The sequence below is a fragment of the Myotis davidii genome, unplaced genomic scaffold, assembly GCF_000327345.1.
Source record: "Myotis davidii unplaced genomic scaffold, ASM32734v1 scaffold847, whole genome shotgun sequence".
Taxonomy (NCBI): Eukaryota; Metazoa; Chordata; class Mammalia; order Chiroptera; family Vespertilionidae; genus Myotis; species Myotis davidii.
The window spans coordinates 486,870-506,502 of record NW_006298049.1 but is presented as its reverse complement, the minus strand read 5'-3'; the positions used below and the strand labels follow the sequence as shown (position 1 = coordinate 506,502).

General features: G+C 42.8%; 1 protein-coding gene across 5 annotated transcripts in view; it reads left to right on the top strand.

Annotated features, from left to right (window-relative positions):
- NIN (ninein) overlaps positions 1-19,633 on the top strand; it is an 88,599-nt gene that overhangs the window by 47,070 nt on the left and 21,896 nt on the right. For 4 of the 5 annotated variants that reach the window (XM_006773770.2, XM_006773769.2, XM_006773772.2 and 1 more), the window contains 12 exons: positions 421-557; positions 861-1,001; positions 1,235-1,409; positions 3,925-4,035; positions 4,422-4,511; positions 6,773-6,911; positions 10,071-10,192; positions 11,294-11,799; positions 12,875-15,028; positions 16,304-16,429; positions 16,533-16,602; positions 18,600-18,812. In XM_006773770.2, the coding sequence (XP_006773833.1) occupies positions 421-557; positions 861-1,001; positions 1,235-1,409; positions 3,925-4,035; positions 4,422-4,511; positions 6,773-6,911; positions 10,071-10,192; positions 11,294-11,799; positions 12,875-15,028; positions 16,304-16,429; positions 16,533-16,602; positions 18,600-18,812 (3,984 nt within the window). The remainder of the gene's footprint in view (positions 1-420; positions 558-860; positions 1,002-1,234; positions 1,410-3,924; positions 4,036-4,421; positions 4,512-6,772; positions 6,912-10,070; positions 10,193-11,293; positions 11,800-12,874; positions 15,029-16,303; positions 16,430-16,532; positions 16,603-18,599; positions 18,813-19,633) is intronic. The other variant, XM_006773775.2, reaches the window with a different exon arrangement.

The following is a 19,633-nucleotide window of genomic DNA, read 5'->3' as shown; positions in this document are numbered from 1 at the left end:
TTATTTGATTTCTCCTTAATGATACTTCTATTCACAAAACCTCAAAGATAAGAGATCACTTTTCCTACCCCCCTTTAACCAGGAATTCGTTGCTAACTACTTTCTGTGTTTTTAACCCCTAAATTATTGATAAGAGAAATGCCCTTAACTAATCTCTGGTTGGTAAGGATTAGAATTATACCACTGTGTTTATTTAAAGTGCCAGATAGCATTTTCTTTAAAAACATGTAAATAATCATGTTATGGTTTCCTTAAAGAGAGCTAGTTATGTTCGGGACTAAAGATTGTTCTTTAACCGTCACTAAAGAAATGTAATCACCCACCTAGACTATACATTTAGCTCTCTGGGTTTGTTAACCTTCACTTTCTGCTTTCAGAGGATAGAACTTGTGATTCTCCTGAACTTGTTCTGATTTCCAGGCCTTGGATTTTAGCCTTGATGGAAACATCAACTTGACAGAGTTGACACTGGCTCTTGAAAATGAACTTTTGGTCACTAAGAACGGCATCCACCAGGCGGCTCTGGCCAGCTTCAAAGCTGAGATCCGGCATTTGCTGTGAGTTGAGTCATTCATTTCCTTTTCTACTTCTCCAGCAGAAGTCACTGAGATGCCTGGGGTACACATTTTTTCCATATGCCGATGTGGCTAATCTGCTATCATCTCTCTCCTATAAAAATGAGGGAGCATGTGGATGTGCATGTAGGTTTTTGAAGGGAGCTATGGAATGTCCTTGTTTTGGAAGGTGTTTGGTTGTCTTGGTTTTGTGTTTGTATTGAAGCAAGCCAGATGAGAGCACCTGGGGGTCTACTTGTTACTTAGAAACAGTTTCCCTTTAACTCCGTTTATTTCTGATCCTAGGGAGCGTGTTGATCAAGTGGGCAGAGAAAAAGAGAAGCTACGGTTAGATCTGGACAAAGCCGAGAAGCTCAAGTCTCTCATGGCCTCAGAGGTGGACGATCATCATGCGGCCATCGAGCGACGGAATGAGTACAACCTCAGGTGCGACTGGTAGGGCCAGGTCCCTCCTCACCCAGCACCCTGGCCCAGGGCAGTGGGGCTCAGCCCGCCTGGCCACACCTGGCTGGAGTGAATGAGGTCTTGCTAAGCCTAAGGGAAAGCAGGAGACACTAGATACTTTCTCAAGTTGCTTGACTCTGTTTCCATTTTTGGTGGATCCGCATAGGGATCTCTGAGGTAATCGATGGCAGCTTGCTGGTCTTTTCTCCTCCCAGGAAACTGGATGAAGAGTACAAGGAACGCATAGCAGCCTTAAAGAATGAACTCCGAAAGGAGAGGGAGCAGATCATGCAACAGGTGGGCAAGCAGCGTTTGGAACTTGAGCAGGAAATTGAAAAGGCAAAAACAGAAGAGAACTACATCCGGGACCGCCTGGCCCTCTCTTTAAAGGTAACCTTCCTGTTGGTCCTGTGGTCTGGGTCCTGCTAGGGAAACCGCAGCTGTGTAAGAGGGCCGGTCTGCCCAGGGCTCAGTCAGGGTTTCCCGCACGTTTACCAGGCTGGGCCATGACCCAGATATAGCAGAGCCCGCTGGGATCTCAGGGGTATCCAGGATTTTGGTTTGTCAAGAGTTGATTCTTGTTCTTCTCTCCCCCCTGAAGCTGCACTGGGTTCTCAGGGCTGTTTGGCCGGGTTGATGCCCTCTCCCTTCCCTGCCCTCCCCTCATCTCCTGCCACACAGAGCCCATCAGCTTTGCTTCTGTGCTTCCAAATGTGCCTTTTCCTTCATGCATCCCGCTCTCCTTTTCCGTGCCATGTAGAGGACGTGATCCTGCTCTTTACTGGACTCTGACACCAGATACCATGGTACAGTGTAGTCTGGAGATAAGCGGGGAGGGGGGTCTGGACTCAGACTGCCTGGTTCCAATCCGGATACCATTACTTCCTGGAAAACCATGAGCAAGTTGTCCAAACCTGCTTCCTAACGTGCAAAATGGGCACCATCGTTATACCTACCCCGAGGCATTGATATGGGGATTAAATGAGACAGACACTACACATACGGTGTCTGGCAGGTAATTGGTACATATGGGGTATTCACTATTGTTGAGGTAATGAAAGGTTCCCAAACTCCACACATCAAAAACGGAGCTGATTCTCGCTCCCTAACCATCGAACTATTTCCTCTGTGGAATTTTCTCCCTGGTCTGCATCATCGCCATGTGCTGTGTCACAGAAGCTCAAGTCCTCAGTCATCCTCACTCATCAGTCTTTAAGTCTTGATGCTCTGCAGTGCCTCCCAGATTTATCCACTGCCTCTCCATTTCCACAGGCTCTGAATAGGTTCAGAATTCATCATGATTTCTCATGGACTTAATGTGCAGCCTTTCTTCTGTCTGTCTGACCTCTGCTTGGCCACCAGAGTTGCCTTATTAAAAAGCACTTACAATCACGTTCTTACCCTTTGTAAGGGTGCAATGTGGTAACACTGGACGCCCCTAAAATGGGCTTGCCATACCTTTCTAGCCTCAGGAACCACCAGCAATTCCCCCCCATCCCCCGTGTCATGACCCCAACCCCATTGCACATGCCATCAGCTCTCTCAGTTCCTCATTGGGCTTTTATGCTCCTTCACTGCTTTCTCCAACACTGCAGGCCAAATTACTTTTTCATTTCCATTTCACTCACTTTGTTCTTGTCAGAAATAAGGCAATTTCCTGATCCATTGTAGGTCATTGTATCCGTATCTGACTCCCTTCCCACATCCAGACTGCATTCCCTGTTGCCAGTAACAGAATCTGATTCTGCGGTGTCCAGAGCATCCCCTCAGGCCCGATACCTCGAGATTGCTGCTCATTGTTGACATCTAAATCTAGACATACTTTGAAGGGTTAGAGTTGTAGAATTGGCATTTTAGGGGGAATGGTATATTTTTTAAATGCTTCAAACATGTTCTCTTTTACTCCATATGCTGTGGGAGGGTGTGAACATGAATGTGTTAACATATATTGGCTCTATATTCTTTTGGCAAAATGTACTTTGAAAATACTATTCTTCCAATCAGCCTTTAACATTGGAATAGGAAATAGGTTGAATGACATGTCTGTGTGATTTTATTATATATATAAACAAATGTGGATCGAAATCTCTCTAACAAGTATTATATATACAGAAAAACCCCACCCTTTGTGGACTTCATTTTATATATTATTTTATTATGATAATTTAAACATATGCCAATTATGAAAAACCTATATGTGTGTAGCTTTTACATCCTTAAACCAAAATTAAATTGTAAGCCAAACTCTATCATCACTAAATAAAAATTTAGGGCTATTCTCCTTCTTACAGTTTTTCTGACTTCTCTTTTGCTGTTATCCGAACCAGTTTTCTCTCATTTGATAAGATGTTGAGACTGTCTTTCATGCCGTTAAACTTTCTACTGTAATGCTGTCCAGAAGAAAGATAATGCAAGCCATACACGTAATTTCAGATTTTCAAATAGCTGCATTAAAAGGTTAAAAGGAACAGGTGAAATTAATTGTAAATCATTTTCTTTCATGTAGTATCTCCAAACATTATCATTTTGATGGAATCAGTATGTAAAAATTATTGAGCAATTTTATTTTCTTGTGCCAACTCTTAGGCCTCGGGGGAGTGTTTTACACTCCCAGCATGCCTCAGTTGGCGCTGTGCGTGTTTCAGGTGCTCAGTGTCCACACGTGGCTGCCAGTGGCTCCCTGTTGGGCAGCACAGTTCTGTGGGGTCAATAAAAAAAAGGAGGCAGGCGTTTAGATTATAAGATAAACATCCATTTTTAAAATACTTACTTTTGTCTAATCTGAAACTTTCAAAATGAACAAATTCTCAATCCAGAGCACTGACTTGTGTGACTCAAATAAAATGGTACAACAGTTTTCTTATTTTTCAATCTGTGCCTATTTAATTTCCCCAAATTTCTTCAGGAAAACAGTCGACTAGAAAATGAGCTGCTGGAAAATGCTGAGAAGTTGGCAGAGTATGAGAATCTGACAAACAAACTTCAACAAAATTTGGAAAATGTGTTAGCAGAAAAGGTAAATCTGTTTAAATGGGACTTCCTGATACCCAGCTACCTCGGTGTAGTTTATGCAAAAGAGCAGGAGCAATGCCACCAAGAAAATGACTATCAGGGGAGGATTTAGGTGGGTAAGGGAAGCAGTCACTCCGTGCAGAGATTTCATTTCAGAGGTTGGATGTGAGGAAACCATTGCACAGCACTGAGAAATGAGCCCTGGGTTAGCTGAACACATCCCTCTAGAATGTTCTTCCCATCATCCAGTTGGTGGTGTTCCTACTTAAATGTCACATTCCTGTCATACTCAAGAGACTGGGTGAACACCAGACTCTGGGACCTTTGGAATGTTGAAGGTCAAAGAAGGACGCTTGGGAAAATGACAGCTTTCTCCTTTTCCTTTGCCAGTTTGGTGACCTCGATCCCAGCAGTGCTGAATTCTTCCTGCAAGAAGAGCGGCTGACACAGATGAGAAATGAATATGAGCAGCAGTGCAGGGTGAGTGACTGGAGAGGACTTAGCAAGTGGAGGCAGAAAGTAGGTGATTAGCTGCCAGGGCTGGGATCCAATCCCGCTTGACCATTTCCTAGCTGTGTGACCATGAGCAAGACACTTACTCTGTGGGAGCCTCGATGCCTCATATTCAGGAGGTAAAAATAATAGGGTTGTTGTGACGATTCAATGAGTAACTGAACGGAAAGTGCTTAGAACAGAGCCTAGGACATGGTAAGCACTTAACCCAAAGGCTAGCTGTTAATATTACTACTTAGTATCTTGAACTATTAGGGAATCATGCACACTGCATTTAAGTCTGCTTTATCTAGGTCAGAAATTACCGGTGCTTAGAGGAAAATATGGTTTATTCCAAGTGGAGGAATATGTGGTCATGGTGATATGCTTATTCCAAAATTAGCCTTTCCTGATTCATCATTACAGACCTAATCTGATGTAGTTTGCTGTTGTCCCATGTGGGTTTTTTTTCTGCTTAGTTTCCTTATTTTATTTACAAAATGAAAATGAAGCAGAAACCACTCAAATCTTTAGCTAGTAAATAATTATAAATTCCTACCAGAAGAGACCAAAAAAATCCTCACATAAATAATAGAAATATTGGATTTTTTAGCTTAGTTATTTGAATTTTTTAGCTTAGTTTTTCTTAAATCACAAAGACTTCTTTATTCTAACAAGGTAAGCATAACTGAGTTCTGACTGCTTTAGATGAACAGTCAGAGAAATGAGAATATCTCCTCCTTCTGAGGTTGCTCATAGCCTGCCTTCTCAGGAAATACATATGCACATCTTAAGTAAAGAAATGAAACATTCATGCTGCTTTTACAATTAAGTTTGGCTGTCGGCTCTGATCAAGTAGAGGTGTTTTTGTATGTCTTTAAGTGAATTATGTCATCAGTAAAACCTGTCAGTTCTACCTCCAAAAATTCCCCAAATCCATCCACTTCTCTATTTTTTTGAAAGCTTTTCGTAACTATATAGTTCACCCATTTGAGGTGTACCATTCACTGTTTTTTAGCATATTCACAGAATTGTGCAACCCATTACCATAATCCATTTTAGAACGCTTCATCACACAAAAAGAAACTCCTACTCCACTTTGTTATACTTTCTCTCATGACCCCAGCCCTGGCAACTAATCACCTACTTTCTGTCTCTATGGATTTGCCTGTTCTTTACATTGCATATAAATGGAATTATACAATACATGGTCCTTTGTATCTGGCTTGCTTCATTTAGCATAATGTTTTCAAGGTCCACCCATGTATCAGTACTTCATTTCTTTCAGTTGCTAAATAATATTCCATTATATAATTGTACCAGATTTTATTTATCCATTCATTAGTTGATGAACATTTGGACTGTTTTAAAGATTGTGTATAATGCTGATGTGAATGCTTGTGTGCAAGTTTTTGTGTGGATATATGCTTTCATTTCTCTTGGATATATACTGAGAAATGGAATTGCTGGGTCATACGATGACTGTATGTTTAACTTTTTGAGGGAGTGCCAAACTTTTTCCAATGGGTTTACACCATTTTACATTTCCACCAGTATGAGAGTTCCATCTCCACAACTTTCCCAGTAGTTACTATTGTATGTCTCCTTTTCTTATAGCCATTCTAGGGGCTCTGAAGTGGTATCTCACTGTGTTTTGTTTTGTTTTTTTTAAAATATATTTTATTGATTTTTTACAGAGAGGAAGAGAGAGGGATAGAGAGTTAGAAACATCGATGAGAGAGAAACATCGATCAGTTGCCTCCTGCACACTCCCCACTGGGGATGTGCCCGCAACGAAGTGCCCTTGACTGGAATCGAACCCGGGACTCTTGAGTCCGCAGGCCAACGCTCTATTCACTGAGCCAAACCGGTCAGGGCCTCACTGTGGTTTTGATTTGCATTTCCCCAATGGCTAATTTCCTTGATGTTGAGTGTCTTTTCATTTACTCATTGGTATATCCTCTTTGGAGAAATATCTATTTAGATCCTTTGCCTAATAATTAAATGAGTTATTTGTCTTTTTAGTGTTGAGTTTTAATAGTTCTTTATATATTCTTGTTGCAAGTCCCTTATCATGTAATTTGCAAAAGCTTTTCTCCCATTCTCTAGGGTTTATTTATTTTTTTTATTTTCTTGATAGTATCCTTTGAAGCATAAAAGTTTTTTACTTTGATGATATCCAATTTATCTGTCCTTTCTTTTGTTGCTTGGTGTCACATCCAATACTCATGTTGGTTTTTAAACTCCAGGTGTTACAAGACCAAGTGGATGAACTCCAGTCTGAGCTGGAAGAATATCGTACACAAGGCAAAGTTTCCAGACTTCCCTTGAAGAACACACTGTCAGAAGAACTTGGTGTTAACAGTGATTGCCTTGAGCCTGACCAGGGTAAGCCATTCAGACACCATCTTTTCAGAGTCTCTGCCTTTGACTTTTCCTTTTAGAACCACGGTTGAATGTAGAATAGACAAACTTTGGCAACAATAACGACAGAAAAAGACTTTGGCAATACTATTTTCTTGAGCTATTTCACTTGTGGTCTGTGTTTTCGTTCATTCTTGACATCTCTGTGAGAATATTTCTATCTAATTTTGATACGCAACAACCAAGGAATGGGAAAATCAAACCACAAAGACATTTGCTTTGTTTAAAAAAAGAAACTGGCTACAAGTCTGAGAATCCAGGCCTTGGGAGTGTTAGAATTCAGACACTGAACTATTGCTGAATTCTCCCTTTCTAAAAGAGCGAATAACTGGTATGACAATGATTTTTTTTTTTTTTTTTTTTTTTTTTGCGGAGGGTGGGAGCAAGGGAGGGGGAGCCAGAGACCACAGAATTTGGTTTTCTTATGCTGGCTGTGCTAAATGTCTGTATTGTCTCTACAAAACAACAAATAAAATAAATGTGTTGGTTGTCTGTGCCTTCGAGGAAGATTTTGAGTGGCAAGGCTAGGGAGCCTTCCTCTATTCAAAATTGACTCTTTTCCTCCTTCCTGGCCTTCTGCCTCTTTCTTCCAGTGTGTTGAGTTGGAATTTCCTAAAGGGCTCATAATAAACTCTCCTGTTATAAATACTTTTGCCCACTACTAGTTGTTACAGGAGTACAGGTCCTTATAAGAGTTATTCTTCTCCTCACCTATTTATTCTAAAATAAATAAGGAATAGCGGAAGGGACAGAAAGAGGCCTGAAGACCTTTCTTCTCCTTCTAAGTCTGTAGCTTTACTGTAGTGTAAGGATGGAGCCCAACTGATAATATGATACATTTCAGAAGCTTTTCTGGACTTTTCCATAGGTGACCAAGTGTTTGGGGGGTTCTCCTCATGGGTACGTAACTTGCACTATCCCTTGCCAGTTGAGGATATGCCATGACATATAAGGCCAAACAGCTCAAAGCAAGACTGTCAATTCTAGATGCAAGATTTATGCCCTTTCTCCCATCTGCCTGTGTACACTCACATGAAAAACATTTTTTTTTTTGTTAATCCTCATTCGAGAATAATTTTTCATTGATTTTTAGAGCAAGTGGAAGGCAGGGGGAGAGACAGAGACAGAGAGAGAGAGAAACACATCAATTGGATGTCTTCTGCATGAGCACTGACTGGGGCTGGAGCCTGCAACCAAGCCCTTGACCAGAATCAAACCCGGGATCCAAACTGGCTGGGGCTGAAAACCACTTTTGAGTCCCCTGCCTTAAAAGATTTCGACATAGTATTAGCTATAATCATTTTGTCTATGTACGAGCTCAGCCCCCAACTTAATGCTTTACATTTCAGTGTCGCTCTCAGTCATCAACCTGGGCCATTGCAGAGGTGAACTCATACAGTTGAGTTGAGAAAATTTCCCCCAGACTTCCTATATCTGTGTTCCAATCTATGCCCTATTTCTCCTTCTTTGTCTTTTACTATAGCCTTTGTTTTTAAAATCTGTATTGCTATCCTAGCTTTTTTTGCATTTCCATTTGCATGAAATACCTTTTCCATCCTTTCACTTTTAGTCTGTATATCTTTCATTCTGAGGTGGGTCTCTTGTAGACAGCATATATATGGGTCTTGTTTTCTTATCCATTCAGCTACCCTATGTCTTTTGATTGGAACATTTAAGCCATTTACATTTAAAGTGAATATTGATAGGTACATCTGTTTTGTCATTTTAATTTTATTCATTATAACTATGTTCCTCTGTTATTGTTCTTCTTCTTAACAGTGTAATTTTATTCATTATAACTATGTTCCTCTGTTGTTATTGTTCTTCTTCTTAACAGCGAAGACCCTTTAATATTTCTAGTAATACTGGTTTGGTGGTAATGAACTCCTTTAGCCTTTTCTTGTCGGGAAGCTCTTTATTTCTCCTTCAATTTTAAATGATAGCTTTGCTGAGTATAGTAGTCTTGGTTGTAGGTCCTTGCTTTTCATCACTTTGAATATTTCATGCCAGTCCCCTCTGGTCTGAAATGTTCCTGTTGAGAAATCACCTGACAGTCTTATGGGAGCTTCCTTGTAGATAACTGTCTTTCTCTTGCTGCTTTTAAGATTCTCTCTTTGTCTGGAGGGGCATGCTCCACCCAAGAAAGATGGTGTCTACATTGTGGAAAAGTGACTCAGTACAGGAATCCTGGCAAATGTTCCATCATCTCTTTCTCCAGAGCCACAAACCCCCATCTCTCCTCACATGATTCTAGTCTGCTCTGCCCTCCCTCCACCTGAGCCCAAGTTGAGTGGCTGCAAATGAAATTTTGTGTGTTGTCCCTTTAGGAGGGCACCTGTGTCCCTAGTAGCAGACTCCTGTCTCTCCCTGGTAGACAGAATCCCTCCTGCTTTTCACAGCCAGATGTTATGTGGATGCCTCTTGCTGGCTCTGGTGCTCTTCGATGGGGAGCCCAGCCTGGGGTTGAGACCCCATGCTCCTCAGGGGGAACCTTTGCAGCTGAGAAATCCCACCAGATTCTCAGCGGCAGCCCTTGGGAACCGGGCCAGGCCTTTTCATGTTTCTGCCCTTACTAGCAGTGTAAATCCTTGGTTATAAGACTTCTGTTCAAATAGTCTTCATTTGGTTACTCAGATTGATTGTTCTATATTTTCATTTTAATTTTAATTCCAGTTTAGTCCAGGGAGGAGGTCCATGTACCTTCCATCGACTCTGCCACCATCTTGGTCCTCTGTCCCTACCTAATTTGTTACTTGGTATTTGTTGGATGGATAGAAGGCTGGTCGATTTGACCAAACGACTTCAGTCCACAGCATTTTTGTTAAGAGGCAATCATCTTTAAGAAAGAGTTTCCACATCTACTCCCCACCTACTGTCCAAAAAGATAGGTTCTGTAAGATTTGGTGCATTGACTGTACGTGACAGAATCTGCTCTCCTTCATGTTCCTCTTGTTTTCCCCGATGCTCAAAAACAGAAGAGACTTCTCTTGCCTTCTGCAGTTTCCTAGGAGAGCTCATCTATGGCAATCTAGGCTAAAATTATTCCTATATTCAATGGATATCCCTCCTCTGATGCCAGCTGTTATTGGAAGATCAGGGTCAGTAGATCTCATGTATTTTCAGGGCTTGGTTCTGAAGACTGCAATCCACTGAATATGAGCATCGAGGCAGAGCTGGCCATCGAACAGATGAAAGAACGTCATCACAGGGACTTGTGTCACCTGAGACTGGAGCTTGAAGATAAAGTAAGTCCTTGTCAACCCTGTTCTCTCATTTCCTGGATAGGCTTTTGCATGTAGTGGATTCTCGGTGCTTCGTTCTTGTACAGCAGCATTTTCTATATATTTTCTCTTGTGTCTGGTGGCTGCCAGGAACCCGGTTCCTCAGAATGGTTTCAGAGGCCAAAGGTGAGACCTTTTCCTCAGAATTTCTCCAAAATGTAAGATCCTCATTTTCCAGCAAGCATAGAACTCAAAGGCCACTACATTTTCAACTTGTTAAAAAATGTCTTGATAAAAACAAAAAGCCCTTTACTGTAGTATTACCTCTTACATTATGTGCAAATTCTGAATATTGGCCTCCAAAACCCTTCCTTAACCTTGTTGCTTCAATGTATTTTTTCATTTTTCTCTTTTACTGCACCTTTGAGTTACCCTGTCCTCCAGTCAAACCAGGTAGTTTTCTGTTTTTCGTCAGACTGTGCTCTTTTGCTCATGCTGTTACATGCTATGCTATTTCTCTCTCTTAAAGTCTACTTACCCTTCAGGGTTTATATCAAATGTTTTCCTCTTGCTGCACCCATTCCTGAATTCCCCCCACCAAATGTGCTTTCTCCCTCCTTTGAATCCCCTGGTTACATTGTAGCTCTTTCTTCTATACCTTTTATATATATTTTTTATTCTGTCTTGTAGTACAAGTCTCTGTATTTGTCATAGACAGGCTTCTCCTTGGTGGCAGGGATTTTGTCTTACCCAACTTTGTGTCCCCACGAGGTTTGCAGAGTGCCTGATAGGTGTTCAATAAATATATGGATTTAATTCAGTATGTTAAGCCCCTCAGTTCACAGTTGGAAGGGTGCCTGGAAAGACCAATGGTATCTATGGGAAGATCTGGTCAGTTTTAATAGAGTTGTTCAGAAACTAATACAATTCAGCCAAGTTAAAATAAAGGAAAGCAAACCGTGCCTGATTTAAATGTATTTTATGTAATGTGTTTTTGAATTGTTACTTTAAAACAAAATGGGAAAACTGAGGAATGTATTGTAGGAAAGCAAGTACTTCTGCCCCATCCCCTTTCCGTGGCCTGGAGTTGAGTGACGTTGTGGTGGTTTTGCTTCCTGGCTCTAGGTGCACCATTATGCACAGCAGCTAGAGGAAACCAAGGCCGCCTGTGAAAAGGAGCAGGAGAGCATGAGGCAAAAGTATGAGAATGAAGTGCACATCCTGGAAAAACAAATAAGTGACCTTACACATGAAATGGCAGAGCTCCAGGGCCGGGCAGTGGCGCTCCAGGAGGCACAACATATGACTAACTGCAGACACGAGGAGGAGAAGAAACGACTGCAGGTGAGGTGGGATGAGGAGAAGACCCTCCTGCAGGAAGCGCTGAGGCTGGAACATGAGGCAGAGCTCAAGGACAGACTGGAGCAGGCAGAGGAGCGCTTCGCCCGAGAGAGGGAGGGACTTCTCCACAGCGGTGCCTGGACGGAAGAGAAGGTGAGGGGCTTGACTCAGGAGCTCGAGCAGTTCCACCAGGAGCAGCTGGAAAGCCTGGCGGAGAAGCACGCTCTCGAGAAGGAGGAGTTGCGAAAAGAGCTCTTGGAAAAACACCAGAGGGAATTTCAGGAGGAAAGGTAAGAAAATGGGGGAGATGGAGCAACCTGGGGTGCTGTCCGTCCCAGGCACCAGAAGTTCCAGTCAGAGAAGGAGACTCTAGTAAATCAGAAGGCATAATAGCCCCTTGAAACACTTTTTCAGTTTTTCAACTTGTTTTGCCATTGTTCAGACATAAACCGTCTTGGGGTTATTGAAACTGTTTTTCTTTTAAAAGGAGAAACTATGCCTGGTGACAATGTGAGAGAGAAACATCAATTGGTTGCCTCCCATATGCGCCCTGACTGGGGATCAAACCCACAACCTAGGTATGTGCCCTGACCAGGGATCGAACCTGCAACCTTTTGGTGTATGGGACGATGCTCCAACCAACTGAGCCACCCGACCAGAGCTCAGACTTGTATATTTTAAGGTCACAGATGAGGATAAGATTATTGCACATGTGGGTCCTTCCTAGTTCAGTCCTGTTGTTTTCTGAGAAAGGCTATTTATAAACGACATTCTGGGCAAAGTCACATTTCCTCCCAGAGTTATGAAACTCTGTGCTTACCTTACTTGTGTGAAATCTCAGGTACATATGAGGCCTTTGGCGCTTCATACTCTGATGACCTCAGTGCTACTTCATTAAATAAGAGGCAAGAACATGTGACTGTGATACGTGTGTTATAGGTGATTATTATCCTTCAATACATACTTAACTAAAAATAAAAAATATTATACTTTCCAAGCTAGGGGGCTATAAATGCATTTGATCATTTACCGTGAAATATCAGTTTAAGTGGTTAGTTAAAAATCTGAAAACAAATACATCCAGGAGAATGCCAAAGATTTTTTTTTCTTTCCAAATTTTTCTTGTAAATGCAGAGAGACGTTAAATACTGAGCCTTTTCAATAAAGGCTGCCAGTCTTGGCTCTCAGAAATGACATCCCTTGTCCATGTAAATGAATCACAGAGGGAGACGCGAACCCTGTTTCTAGAACGTATTTAAATTGTCTGCTTGGCAGCTTCTCCGGTGCATGGGAAATGTTTTCTTTGTTGGTTTGCTTCTGGAGTTGATGGCAGTTGGAGTAATGCTGTATGTTGACCACATTTAGGGGAAAAATGGAAACTGAGTGTACTAGAAGAACCTGTGAGATAGAAGCCCAAGTTCAGGCGGACTGTCAGAAAGTCACTGAGAGGTGTGAGAGTGCTCTGCAGAGCCTGGAGAGGCACCTGCGCCAAGAGCTGCGGGAGCTCCTGGAACAGCAGCGCGAGGAGAGGTCTCAGTGGCAGTTTGAGAAGGACGAGCTCACGCAGGAGTGTGCGGAGGCCCAGGAGCAGCTGAAGGAGACGCTCCAGAGAGAGAGCGCGACTTCCCTGGCCTTGACCCAGGAGAGAGAGGTGCTGGAGAAAACATACAAAGAACACCTGAGTAGCATGGCTGGTGAGAGGGAACAGCTCCTCAGAGACCTGGAAGACCTAAGGAAAGCGTCTGAAAGTCAGCAAAGCCTACTGTCCGGCCAGATCCTGGAGCTGAAACGCAGTCACGAGAGGGAGCTGAAGGACCGCGAGCAGGTCCTGTGCCAGGCGGGCGTCTCGGAGCAGCTGGCCAACCAGCGGCTTGAAAGGCTGGAAGTGGAACGTGACCAGGAGAGGCAGGAAATGATGTCCAAGCTTCTGGCCATGGAGAGCGTCCACAGGGTGACCTGTGAGAAAGCAGATCGAGACAGAGCCGAGATGAGTGCAGAAATCGCCCGGCTTCAGAATAAAATTAAGGAGATGCAGGAGGTGGCATCGCCCCCCTCCAGGCTGCAGAATGGCGGCCAGGAAACAGGAGGGGAGGAGGCAGAAGGAAGTGGAGCCCTGTCCCTGCTCCAGCAAGGAGAGCAGCTGTTGGAAGAGAATGGAGATGTCCTCTTGAGCCTGCAGAGAGCTCACGAGCAGGCAGTGAAGGAAAACGTGAAGATGGCTGCGGAAATCTCCCGATTGCAGCAGAGGCTGCAGAAATTAGAGCCAGGGTCAGTCATGTCGTCTTGTGTCGAGGAGGCCACCACTGGGCTTTTCGGGAATTCTGGGGACCAACCAGAGCCATGTTTACTGCAGAACCGAAGGAAGCAAGGAGAAGGTGTCGCCAGGCGGCGCGTCCTGAGCGACCTGCCGGACGACGAGGCCCCGGACCTGGGAAGCACAGGGACAAGCTCTCTTCAGAGACAGGAGGTCAAAGCCGAAGCGTCTGAAGCGTCCATGGGGAGCCTTTCTGAGCTTGAGAACAGCGTGGAGACCAGGACGGAGACCTGGGACCTGAAGAATCAGATTTCCCGGCTTCAGGAACAATTAATGGTCTTACGTGCGGACTGCGATCGAGCTTCTGAGAGGAAGCAGGACCTACTCTTTGACGTTTCTGTGCTCAGGAAGAAACTCAACGCGCTGGAGAGAGTCGCCGAGGCTGCTCCCAAGTATAAACTGTTATACGAAGACGCCGGCAGAGAAAACGACTGTCTCCAGGAAGAGCTGCGCGTGCTGGAGGCGCACTACGAGGAAGCCCTGGACACCAACAAGGAACTCGCCTCAGAGGTTTTCCGACTGCAGGACGAGCTGAAGCGAGCGGAAGAGGTGACCGAAACGTTCCTCGGCCTGGAAAGGAGTTACGATGAGGTCAAAAGGGAAAACGAGGAGCTGCACGTTCTGGTTCTGAGACTTGAAGGCACGATTGAGAGGCTGCAAGAAAGAGCGGCGCTCCAGTGTGACGGCTTCTCCCTGTGGGAAGCCCAGTTAGAGGACCTGGCCCCCGAGCCCGAGCCCGACGGGAAGGCACTTGCGCCAAATCAGACACCGGGAGCACGTGCGTCCACGGCTTTGAATGTATGCCAGGTCAGAGAAGAGCATTATCAAGAAAACCAGTTCCTTGGGCAGGAGAACACCCAGATCCTGGGAGAAGTAAAAGCACGTGAAATTGCCTGGCTGCACACAACAATCCAGACTTGTGGAGAAAAGCCTGGAGAACAGAACCAGGTGATCATCGAGGAAAACACCGCCACCCTCCTAGGCCTCCAACACAGACGTTTCCAGCGTCAGGCCGTGATCGCGGAGTTAGAATTGGAGAAAGAAAAGCTGCAGGAGCTGACTAGGAAGTTGAGGGAGAGAGTCACGAATTTAGTGAAGCAAAAAGATGTCCCTGCTCAAGGAGGGAAGGAGGAAGAGCTGAAGGCAATGATGCATGACTTGCAGATCACGTGCAGTGAGATGCAGCAGAAGGTTGAGCTTCTGAGGTAACGTATGCACCTTCTAAACTTCACGGAGCCCCACCGAGCACCTGGCCACATCTAACTTCCGCTGCTTGCTGCACCTAGAGACACTAACCTGTTAGTCTCCAAGAAGAGAGCAGTGCTTTAGACTTCCTTCTGCTTCTGTCACATTAACAAGTAGAATAACCTTGCCTAGGAGGCTCCCCCTTCCTCTGTAGGAAATAAATGTCACTCATTGACGTGTGAAAGTTGATAACGGAGAGTGTTTGCTGTTTAACCACGTGCATCATCCATGTATGTCACGTCTTTAACTCTTTTCTAGCCCTTCATCTGGACAGGTAGAATTTTTGTTGTTGTTAAATGTTATTTTCCTCATGTTGATGAAACCCGTTATATGAGAATGAATGCCTTTTGTATATTATGAGCTTGCTTGGTAGATAACTCTCTTTATACTAATATAGGATAAATGCATTTTGTAGCTTATAGTTTTTTCCCTATACCACTTGAAGATATATGCCAATATTCTGTAAACAATAGAAATTTATCTTAGGACATATAATTCAATTGAGGAGCTATCAGATTCTAATAAATGTGCTTGAGAATAAAGACAACAACAAAAAGACTTGAACCACTGCTCACTTGGCTTTATAAAATATGGTTGCAATAGTCTTCTAGCAAATTTGGTTTTAAAAAAAGGTGTAAAATATTGCATCATGTCTGAAATATCTTAATGATATGAAATAAAATTTAATTCTGGATGTAGTTTTTCCTCTTCTCACTTCAGAGGATTTTCCGTTCTAACAACCAGAATATAATGAAATGGAAAAAAAAAACACAAAGTAAATATTGTGTATATTTCAGTATGGCCCTTTTATTCATGTAGTGAATTTTCTTTCTCTAGATACCTTGGGGCCTAAAATGAAAGCTAGTACAACTTAGTAATATGGTTTATGTCCATTGGCAGCAGGCAGGCCTTGAGACTGAGATAAAGGAAGTTATTTGCTCAAAGCAGTAGGCTCGCCACAGACACGATCAGCAACCAGAGTGGCCATTGCGTCTCCCTCTGTCTCCATGCCCAAGTGTTTCAGCCACACTTCCCTAATGTCTTAGTGAGATTCTTACTGCCCATAAGAAGTGAGTCAAAATGTTATAGTTTGAATTCTAAGAACAGAGACTACTAATTTAGACTTCTCATTTTAACTGGCATGAAATACTTGTTCCATCAAATTACTAGAAAGTATTTTCCAAAGATGCCAGATGACTGCCTTGTTGTAACTACTTTTCAAATCTCTGCTTCAGATATGAATCTGAGAAGCTTCAAGAAGAAAATTCTATTTTGAGAAATGAAATTACTACTCTAAGTGAAGAAGATAGCATTTCTAACCTGCAGTTGGAGAAATTAAATGGATCTCAGGAAGAAATGTGGTAAGACATATACTTACGTTTTCTTAAGGCCTTTTTGCAGGGACTAAAACTATTTTACTTCAGAATTTAAAGCCTAACTCTTAAGTTTTCATTGTCCCTTTAGGCAAAATATAGAAACTGTAAAACAGGAAAAGGCCGCAGTTCAGCAGATGGTTGAAAATTTAAAGAAACAGGTAAGGAGATATGTCATTTTTCCCAGTGTTACTTGAGTCTGAAATTTTCTCTTTTTTTATTTGAAATTTACAGATTTATAGGATATGCTATTGAAATAACATGTAGTTAGAGGTGGTAAGGTGTAAATTTGGAGATTCAGAATGGAAACTCACCTCATGATGACTCTAAGTTTCTATTTTTTGTGGGTTTAATAATGTATTATTATTTCTTGGTTCTGAGTGCCTGATACAAGCTTTATAGTCAGTGGGAATGGGTAGGCAATACCTCTGAAACCAAACCTACATCATCCTAGGTCTATCCCTCAGACAGTTGCAACTGTTAGCTCCTTCCTCTTTTCTCACCAGGATTGAAAGCAGAAAGTTCAGGACAAAATTTCACAGATCCAGCATGCCAGTTAATCAGTATCTTTTCACAGAATTATGATTTATTTAGGTAACTTGTGCCAGTCAATGCCCAATTTGTACAATCTCACAACGTGCAATTGTGTGGGCGAAGGCCACTTAAAAACCTGTCTGAAACAGTCAGTAGGCAAGGGCATCCTGGGAAAAGAGTAGACAAGGTGTTAACATCCAAAATGTATTCTGTACACTTATAAACAAACTAGAGGCCCAGGGCACGAACTCATGCATGGGTGGGATCCGGCCAGCACGCCCCCATGGGGGCCCATTGGGCCGGGCCAGCAGTGGGTAGGGGCTGCGGGCGGTTGGCAGCCGGCCCCACCCCAAATTGGGGTGTTGGGGGCCGATTGGGGGCTGAGCTGGTGGAGACAGGGGCAATCAGGGCCTGGATCAGGCTGGTTGGCTGCCATAGTGTGGGTCATAGCCACTGGCTGTTCTGGTCGCTTTGGTCATTCTGCCATTCTGGTCGCTGGGCTTTTATACTAGTATATATAGATGGCAAAACCCAGATGAAAAATGAATAACCGGCCCTAAACGGTTTGGCTCAGTGGATGGAGCATCGGCCTGCGGGCTGAGGGGTCCCAGGTTCGATTCCAGTCAAGGGCATGTACCTTGGTTGTGGGCACATCCTCAGTGGGAGGTGTGCAGGAGGCAGCTGATCGATGTTTCTCTCTCATCAATGTTTCTGGCTTTCTATCCCTCTCCCTTCCTCTCTGTATAAAATCAATAAAATATATTTTTTAAAAAAAAGAACCGATATGAATGGTCAAGTCACAGAAAAAAAAGAATACTACAAAAGATGGTCAGCCTCATTAGTGATTAGGGAAGTGCAAATTAAGTGAGTTTCTTTTTTCAGATTAGCAAAAATTAAAGAGTGACTTCATCAAAATAAAAGAGGTGGTGAGGAAACAAAGGTGCTCAGACCTAGTTGGTAGAACTGTAAATCGGTAGCACTGTGAGAAAGACGTTTTGGGGATATCTATAAAAATAGTAATGTATATGCATGCCTTCTAACCCAACAGCCCCACTGCTTAAAAAAAAAAAAGATCCTAAATACAAAATGCTAACATGGGTAAGTGAATTTTCCAAAAGAACGCCCCACTGCTTCATCATTAAAATTCAGTGCATTATGCAACGTCTTGATCCTTGGAATACCCGACAGCCACTAGAATATATAGCGTGTGGTGGTTTCTGAATGCACTGACTTAGAAGATGGGTCTGTAAGATAGAGTAAGTGGGAAAACAGGCTGTCCAAACATCTGAAATGATTCCAATTTTTGTCATAAAAAAAAGAAATCTCTCTGTGTACAGTATACGGGTTTTGTCACATGCATAGAAAACAATCTGGAGGGATACACATGTATCCAGCTGTGAACCATGGCTACTCACGTGGAGTGGATTTGGACTGAGTGTCTATCGCTTCTTAACACGCTTCTGAATTGACTGAATGTGTACCAGTTACTCTGTATTATTTCTGTTATTAAGTGTGTGTGTGTAACTTCATCTACATATCGAGGGAAAAACCAATTAGTCTCTAAATCTGTTTTTTAGCAGAAGTAGGGTAACTAGTTTTTAAGAGTTATTTCAATTTTAATTAGATTTCAGAATTAAAAACCAAAAACCAACAGTTGGATTTGGAAAAGACGGAACTTAGCCAAAAGAACTCTCAAAATCAGAGAGAATTGCAGGAGCTTAATCAACGTCTGGCGGAAGTGCTGTGCCAGGAGAAGGAGCCAGGGCGCGGCACGCTGGAGGAGTGGCAAGAGGAGAAGTCTGCTCTGGAAGAGGAGCTGGAACTCTGTAAAGTGCAGGTACACGCTGCAGCTGCCCCACAGCCTTTGTGGAGGAAATCCCAACAAATAAAAGAAATGCTTACACTGTGTTACATTTCTTGTACATAAAACAGTGTGGTACCAGCATATGAATAGATAGAGTTATATAGATGTGTATTTATGGATGGCCCAGATCTTGGTTTCGAAACACCTTTCTCCTATAAAAGGAACCAGGGCTCCTTGGAAAAATGACTGATTCTAAGGCTGGGGGACAAGGAAAATTCAAGATGAACCTGGAATATTTCATGGTGCCAGGAAGAAAAAAATGCTCAAAAAAGATGGGGCGTGTTGAAAGGACACAAGGCCCAACCTCCTTTAGGCCAAAGATGGAACGATTTCAGCAATAAAATAACCAGTAAAATATAAAATGAATATGGTTATAAATGTAGGATAACATAAAGGTCCATATGGCCACACTGATATAAAAAACTGAGTAAGTAAATAAAAGGGGGAGACACACTGTCTTCCTTACAGTAGAATTCCAATTAATAAATGCAGGGGAAAAAATAGAAAGTCATTAGAAGGCGAACACCAAAGTAGTGATTGTAGACAAAACCCACGGATAGACACTAAAATTAATAAGCAAAAGTTTAAGGAGAAACACAACCTACATAGCCTCAAGAATGTCTCCGAGAGAGAGTTACTTTACAGTGGGGAAATCTTCAAAAACTACCCTAAAAATCATGCCCATGCCTTTTGAGAGGAGAACCTTTTAAAAGATCGTTTAGTTAATTCCATTCAGTATAAGGATGAATGGCCATAAAACAGTGTCATTGGTGTTCTTTCTCCCTCTCTCCCTC